The sequence below is a fragment of the Mus pahari genome, chromosome 16 (genome assembly GCF_900095145.1).
Source record: "Mus pahari chromosome 16, PAHARI_EIJ_v1.1, whole genome shotgun sequence".
In the NCBI taxonomy this organism is placed as follows: Eukaryota; Metazoa; Chordata; class Mammalia; order Rodentia; family Muridae; genus Mus; species Mus pahari.
In genome coordinates, this window is record NC_034605.1 from 3,488,654 (window position 1) to 3,496,153 (window position 7,500).

The window sequence follows — 7,500 nt, forward strand, 5'->3', positions numbered from 1 at the left end:
TTTCTCTGTGTAGCCCTGGCTGTCCTGGAACTCACTCTGTAGACCAGGCTGGCCTTGAACTCAGAAATCTGCCTGCCTCTGCCTCCCAAGTGTTGGGATTAAAGGCGTGCGCTACCACGCCCTGCTTTCTCACGGTTTTTAAGGACTCTCTTTAATAGCTTCCTTGTCTGAACTGTTTCTTTTGAGGGGAGGGCAGATTATCACAGAAGCATTCAGTGTCTCTCTGGTTGATATTTTGTTTTATTTTTGAGGCAAGATCCCATTAGATAGCTGGGGCTGGCCTTGATAATTAGCCCAGACTGACCTCAAATTTACAGTCTTCCTGCCTCAACCTCCCGTGTGCTTAAATTACATGTGTATGCTGCTGTAACTAGCCCAAAAGCCCTTAATTTATTAAGTCAGTCTCAGGTCACTTTAGAGGCATGTCAAATAAAGCATAATTAGCAATTGTAATTTTCTAGAAGAGAAATAAAACAGTTTTCATAAAGCAGCGTATGGAGTCAGTAACCACTTCATAATTACTGAGAAGCTATATGTGACTAACAGTGTACAAAAGGTGAGGCATAAGTAGTAGATAAGACAGTCATTCTTATTCTCAGAGAGGATAGGTATTTAAAAACTACCATGTATGTACTCTAAATTGTGATCATTGGTAAGGATAGAATATTTTGGTTTCTAGAAAGGGAAGAGCCTTCATTAGATGAGATGGTGGAAAAGACATTTCTAATAGCACAATTTTAAATAGAGCTGGTCAAATGGAGCTGTTTAAATTTAGAAATGGGCTGGCTGGTAAGAAGGCTAGGTAGTCTAGAGTACTGGATGCTTTCAGAGTACTGGACATGGGTTCAATTCTCACCACCTACTTGGTGATCATAACCATCTGTAACACCAGATTCAAGGGATCTGATGGCTCTGCAGACACATAATGATGCAGAGAGATACATACATGCAAGCAAATATCTACACATATAAAATTTTTAATTAGGGAAAAGTGAAGAAAATTTCAAAGGTCTTAAGACAGAAAATAGCCTGCCTATGAAAACTAAATAAAGGCTTAGCATCGCTGATGCTAAGATTATGTTCACTGGAACATAATCTACAAGCAAATGGTGACAAGAACAGAGAACTGTAATGGGAACCCTTGGAAGAGCAAGTCCTAGATGAAGTTAGTTCTGATAGGGGTGGGACTGCAAACACTGAAACCTGGGTAGACGGCTATCTTGGTAATCGGCAGGTACAGATAGATGGTGATCTGTCTAGCACAGTAACAGGAAACACGTGAGAGCTTTTCAGTTGGTGGAATGAACTGGCTTCATTAGGTCCCTGACTAGATTGAGAATTTGATCTTTTATCGCTGTGATGGATGCCTGACAGAAATAGTTTCATGGAAGAAGAACTTATTTTGTGTTTGGTTTCAATCTGTTAAATAGCAGCACAGAAGCATCATGAAGGAAGTGTGTAGTATAGGAAGCCATCACCCCATAAAGACAGAAGGGAGCCAGGGACAGGACACATACATTCCTGAGAACATGTGTGCTCCCAGTAGCCTGCTCCTGCAGCCAGGCTTGTACGGGCTAGACCTTCTGTCACTGTGACACTCTTCTGGGGAAGAAAGATGTCCTTTGGCCCCCAACTTCAGTCCATTATTGCTTTATGCTTGAGGCATGATGATAGGAGTGTATGATAAAGACTGCACATCTCTTAGAGGCTGGGAAGGAGAGAGATGGGAAGGGGCCAGGAAGTCTTTCTCCAGAATGCACTTTCTCCTCCAACAAGTTCCCGCCTCCTAAAATTTCAAACACTTCCCAAAGTAGCACTACAGCTGGGGGCTGAACTTCTGTTCTGTTCTGTTCTGTTCTGTTCTGTTCTGTTCTGTTCTGTTCTGTTCTGTTCTGTTCTGTTCTGTTCTGTTCTGTTCTGTTTTGCTTTGTTTTGTTGGGATTTTTTTTTTTAAAGAAAGAGTTTCACTGTGTAGTCCAGTAGTGCCTGGAACTTGCTTTTATAGAGCAAACTGGCTTTGAACTCACAAGGATCTGCCTGTCTTTGCCTCTTTAGTGTTGGGATTAAAGGCATGCACCCACACTCAACCTGTGGACTCCTTTTAATGTGAATCTATAAAGGATTTCATACTAAAGCCTTAGCAAGGTTTCACTTCCTAAGTTTGTATTACTCTCAGTGATGCCGTCAGATTATGACTCCATCGGTAGATGAATGTCCTCATGACCCAGTAGTCTCTCAGGTACACTTGGAGGGCTGCTGAGATGGCTTCGCAGGAAAAGCACTGCTGCCAAGCCTGGTGAACTGAATTCCTTCCCAGGACCCACATGGTGGAAGGAGTAAACCAGCCATTGCAAGGTGTCCTCTGACCCGTGTACACACTGGAGCAGATGGCCCACACCCCTCTTACTTCCCTAGGGGAAAAACCATGCAAAATAAGTGTAAAGTAAGCTTTGGGTTGTCTATCAATGATAAGTGTTATTTATCTATCAATGAAGACTCAATTAAGGAGATATGCAGGCATTTATATCTGCTACCCACCCCATGTGTATATGTTCAAATAGAAAGATGCCCCCAAGAATAGAATTGGAAAGAAAAATAATGTGCCATACTCAGAAAACTGAAGCAGGGGGATCACAAAGTTACGGCCTATGTGAACTACCGAATGAGTTCAAGGCTACCATAGGCAACTTAGTGAGTTTAATCCTGTCTCAAAAAAGTGAAAATAATAATGATAATAATGGGATTGGAGACACCGGTCTGTGGTAGGATGTTACCTGGACATGTCCAAAGCTCTGGACTCAGTCTCTGGCACTGCAAATTAACGATATATGCTTATTATAGGACAGTTTGCTTGGAAATAGTTATTTGATTATATATGTATATGTAAGGGAAACTGGAAAAACAACCCATTATTAACAGTGATTGCATCTTAGGCTGAGGCACAGAGAGAGATAAAATAGAGGAATTAGTATAGACACATACATTTTTGTATTTAAAAACCTTACAAAGAGAATATGTTAATTTTCTGATCATTAATAATTTAAAATACTTTGCAGGTCAAGATTTACCTACCGTAACACTTTTCATTTTTTAAGTAAAAGATCCCTATAAATCTAATAAGTCTGAGACCGCTTCAGGCCAGTTCTGATGAATTGTAACTAGAAAACAAAAACTGATAAAAAAAAAAAAAAAGCCATTTTGCTTGATAGGCAAGTCTCTTGAATATATGAAGTTTGTAACAACAGATGATTTAAATGTTAAAAAAGCAATTTTGAGACCTCAGAGGAATCGGTCTGCTGCATTCAGTAGACTGTAGAGTCGTTAGCATGCGTGTGGGATTCCCACTTAACTACATCATTTCAGACCCTACTGTTGCATCTGTTTTCCTAATTTTTTTCTGTATTCCCAAAACTGCTATTTTACCATCTGCATAGAAGTTACACTAAGTCTTTAATGTCCTCATACCTGCCGTTCTCTTCAGTCTTCCATGAAATCCCTGTACTTGCCTTCTCCCAGTTAGGCAGGCTCCATACAGTGATGCTGCTAATGTAGTATAGCTTATGTGTATGTTAAAAGTTTATGAACTTTCTAACGGTACACTAAATCAATCCCACCACCACCTCTGTGTGCATGTGTGTATGTGTGTACACACCAAAATTGGCATTGTATGTCTTCATCTATCACTCTACACAGTATTTTTTTGAACCTGGAGATTTGCTTACACAGCCTTGTTAGTGAGCCCCTGCCTGGGATCTTCCTGTGTCAGCCTCCTGGGGCTAAGACTACAAATACTACTTACTATACCTGGCCTTTTGTATGGGTGTTAGCCTTCCAGACTCAGGTCCCCATGCATGTGTAGCCTGCACTTCACCTACTAAGCCAGCTCCCAAACCCCAGGACTAACTCCTTTTAATCTTACTACCTCCAAACAACGCAAAGTAAGTCATTAGTCAAGACTCATGCAATTAATTTTTTGGAAAATTTATTATAAATGCTAAAATCAGTTGATACTACAACTAAGAAATTAATGTGAATTGCTCTAGATTTCTTTTCTTCTTGAGTTTGATGAGCACCTGTTGTCTGTACAGCGCTGCTTATGAGTGCTGGGTAGAGGTGATAAGCCTTGGAAGAGTCAGACTTCACAGACCCAGAGAGTCTCTGGTAATACAAAGGCAGCTATGTGCCAGGAGAGGGCAAAGGACAGGAGGCTTTTGAAGAACTCAGTCTGTGGGGCCACAGCGTTCCTTACAGGTCAGACTCAAAGGCTTTGTAGGTAGTGAGGAGAAACATTTCTTTGTTTTGAGTTTGCCAGTCTCTGGATCTTAAGATTTTGTTTTAAGAAATACTATGTTGAATGAGTTGTTTGCAGGGTTTTGTGTGTGTGTGTGTGTGTGTGTGTGTGTGTGTGTGTGTTTATTTCTCTATGTGTGTTTCAGAATATTTATATACTTTTTAATTTTCTGTCTTGAAGCAGCGAAGTGGTGAATCTGTTAAAGTGCACCAACTTGATGTTGCTATTCCTTTGCATCTCAAAAGCCAGCTGAGGAAAGGGCCCCCACTTGGTGGTGGGGAAGGAGAGACAGAGTCTGCAGACACGATGCCATTTGTCATGTTAACAAGAAAAGGCAATAAACAGCAGGTAAGATATGCTCCTTGTGTAGTTACAGATAATTGTTGGTTATTGGATGTGAGAATTTATTTTGTTTAGTAAATTCCAAGTTACCATTTTCCTACAAACAGATGGTAAACATTTAGAGTATTCAGTGGTAGAGATATTATTCTTGATTGATTGATTGATAGATGCATTGATTGACTTTTAGACTGGATGTGTGTTAATGGAAAGTTCTAAGTGTGTATATATTTGTAAGAACATATAAATTCCTTGACTTTAAGTAGAAAACTATATAAGGAAGCTCAATATTGGGGCAGGATAAGGGAGAGGAGGATGTGGACTAACATTACCAAGAAACAGAGTGCCAAGGGTCATTTGTTTTGTTGAAGTCTGTTATCAGGCCCCACACCTCCTCTTACCTTCTGACTGTGCTTTCTTTCTTTCTTTGCTGTATGTTAACCTATGGTCCTAAAGTCATTTCCCTGGCTACTAAGCCGTTATGTTAGGAACTCATGTTCATTTAGCAGATGTTTACTGAGCATCTGCTATGCACTAGTATGCATATGTATGTGTCTATGTCCTAGGACTAATATAGGTGGCAGAAACGATGGAATACCTGCCTGTCATCTCCTGTGAGATAATAAGACTTAGTATACAAGGATAAAGGCCAGCTGTTAGAAACATCTCCTGTATGCTCATGGATCAGTTCTGTTTTTATGCTTTATCATTTCTGATATCAGGTTTATTTCTAAATTGATTAATTCATGTTATAATTAACAGTTTTGTTTTAATGATATGTAAAATAATGATATGTATTAGAATGAAAGAAATACCAGCTTTTAGGAAGTAAGGTAGTCAGGTCTAATTAGGTGGTTTACATGTTATTCATATGACCATTTGGCTTATTTGTGTTCATGCTGGACCTTTTGTGTAGAGCATAAGTTAAGCAAATTCTTCTCTCTTAGAGCTGTCATTCTGACATTCACAGTGTCAGCTTGGGAAGACGAGGGACATAAAGCAAGTGAAAGGAGACAACGAGCATAGGGACAAGCAGGAAGGGAAGCTGTGCCTGCAGACACAATCAGGAAGTTAGTGAGTACTGTCTGTGCCTGAAGAATCTGTAGCCACAGTATTGAGACCAGCATAGTGAGATGGCTCAGTGGGGGCAGAGACAGTGTATGTTACACACACACACACACACACACACTGGAGATGAGGGCTGACAGATCCTATGAAGAGGATAACAGTAAGCAGAACCCCTGAAAGATCAGCAGGGCTAGCTCCTGGTGAGCACCACGTTGTTCTTGGATGTCTGCCTTTCTGTCTAGAGGACAAAGAACAGCTCTGCAGCACCATCCTTAGTCACCAGTGCCAGCAGATGGGAGCCACATAAAGATTTTGACTTCTTTTATATGCTTGCTGAGACCTGACCCTAGAACTAGCCCCTTCTTGGACCTGGGGCTCAAAGTGGGTTGCCACCTCCATGCCCTCAGCCTTGTTAAATAAGAACACCAGAACCTAAAACTCTGCAGTAGCCACAACCCTCTGCATCTTCACAAGGAACCGGAGTGAGTGGGTGCCAGTACTCAACCCTGGGAATAAGTAAGATGACTCATTTAACTCCCTATACAGTAAGAGCAGCCCTGACTCTTGACCTCCAAGAGTGTGGCTGGAATCTCTATTCTTGGCATCAAGCTACTAGGCAGGGTGTGAGGGCTTATGGCCTGCTCCTTGTTAAAGACACCCCCCACTAAGTTAAGACTAGAAACCCCTCCTTCCTTTTCAGTAAGAAAACAAGGAGAGATTAAGATAATCATCAGCACCTTAGCCCAAGGCTGAGGGCCACAGAAGGACCTTGCCCTGGGCTCACCTGGCTTTTCTGAGTTCCCATTACATGACTTTATACAACTACCCCATGTATGGTTTTTTTTTTTTTTTAAATTTCTAGATGAGTAACTCAGTTCCTGTCCATAATTCCCTGTTTAAATAAGTAATCATAGAAGTCCTGCTTTATACCTTTATTTTGCTAGCTAGTGTGTAAAATAGCCTCAATAATAGTAGAATAATAGGGCTAGCAAAGACTACATCCTGACTAACATTAAAGTTAACATGGTAAAGTAAAACACTTCCTTCATCACTTCCCTCCCTTCTCTGTATAGGCATGCCTGTACACACACACACACACACACACACACACACACACACACACACACAGGGCTTTATAAAAAGTCCCACCCCTCTACTGTCTGTAGACCCAGGCTGCACTCTCTATGTTCACTCAAGTCTCTGCGGAGGAAAATGAGAGCTGGAAGACTCTTGAATTTGGGATTGTGCCCAGATCTTTGCCAAAACTGCTTTTTGGCTACCTGGAGTTGGTAATTTGCCACTGTAACCAGGATTCTCAAATCCCAGTTTTAATGTTTTCCCCTAGGCTTGCTTACTTCTTTGAGCTAGGCTTTTTAAAAATCTTAGTCATCATATTTTATGTCTCCTTTATTCTCTCTGCTCTTCCTTTGCATTCCCTATCCATACCAACAGCTTTTCTTGGCACAAAGAAGAAAGTCTGGAAAGGTCATTTAATTCTAACATTTTAAGGCATATACTATACACAAAGGCTTTACATGACGGGGGGGGGGGTGGCGGTAAAGTATGCACACTGTTGTGCCACAGACTTTAGGTTGTGAAACACTTTTTATTTTATGCTTAGCTGATTATCATAGCTTACCTAAAAGTTCCCAGGGATCCATGGACTGCATTTTATAGATTTTTATCTAGGTTTGTTTGCCATGTGCATTCTGAATATGGGCATTCTGAGAAAGGACCAAACCTCTGCATCAGTTATGTCACCCTCCCTCCTTGTGTCACGTCTCCCTGTGTTCACATATGAT

At 41.0% G+C, this 7,500-nt stretch overlaps 1 protein-coding gene across 2 annotated transcripts in view; it reads left to right on the forward strand.

Moving 5' to 3' along the window:
- The window catches only part of Upf2 (UPF2 regulator of nonsense mediated mRNA decay), a 105,236-nt gene that overhangs the window by 91,222 nt on the left and 6,514 nt on the right, over positions 1 to 7,500 (forward strand). Inside the window, exon 19 of one of the 2 annotated variants that reach the window (XM_021215285.1) lies at positions 4,472 to 4,639. In XM_021215285.1, coding sequence (XP_021070944.1) covers positions 4,472 to 4,639 — 168 coding nt within the window. The remainder of the gene's footprint in view (positions 1 to 4,471; positions 4,640 to 7,500) is intronic. The other variant, XM_029547422.1, reaches the window with a different exon arrangement.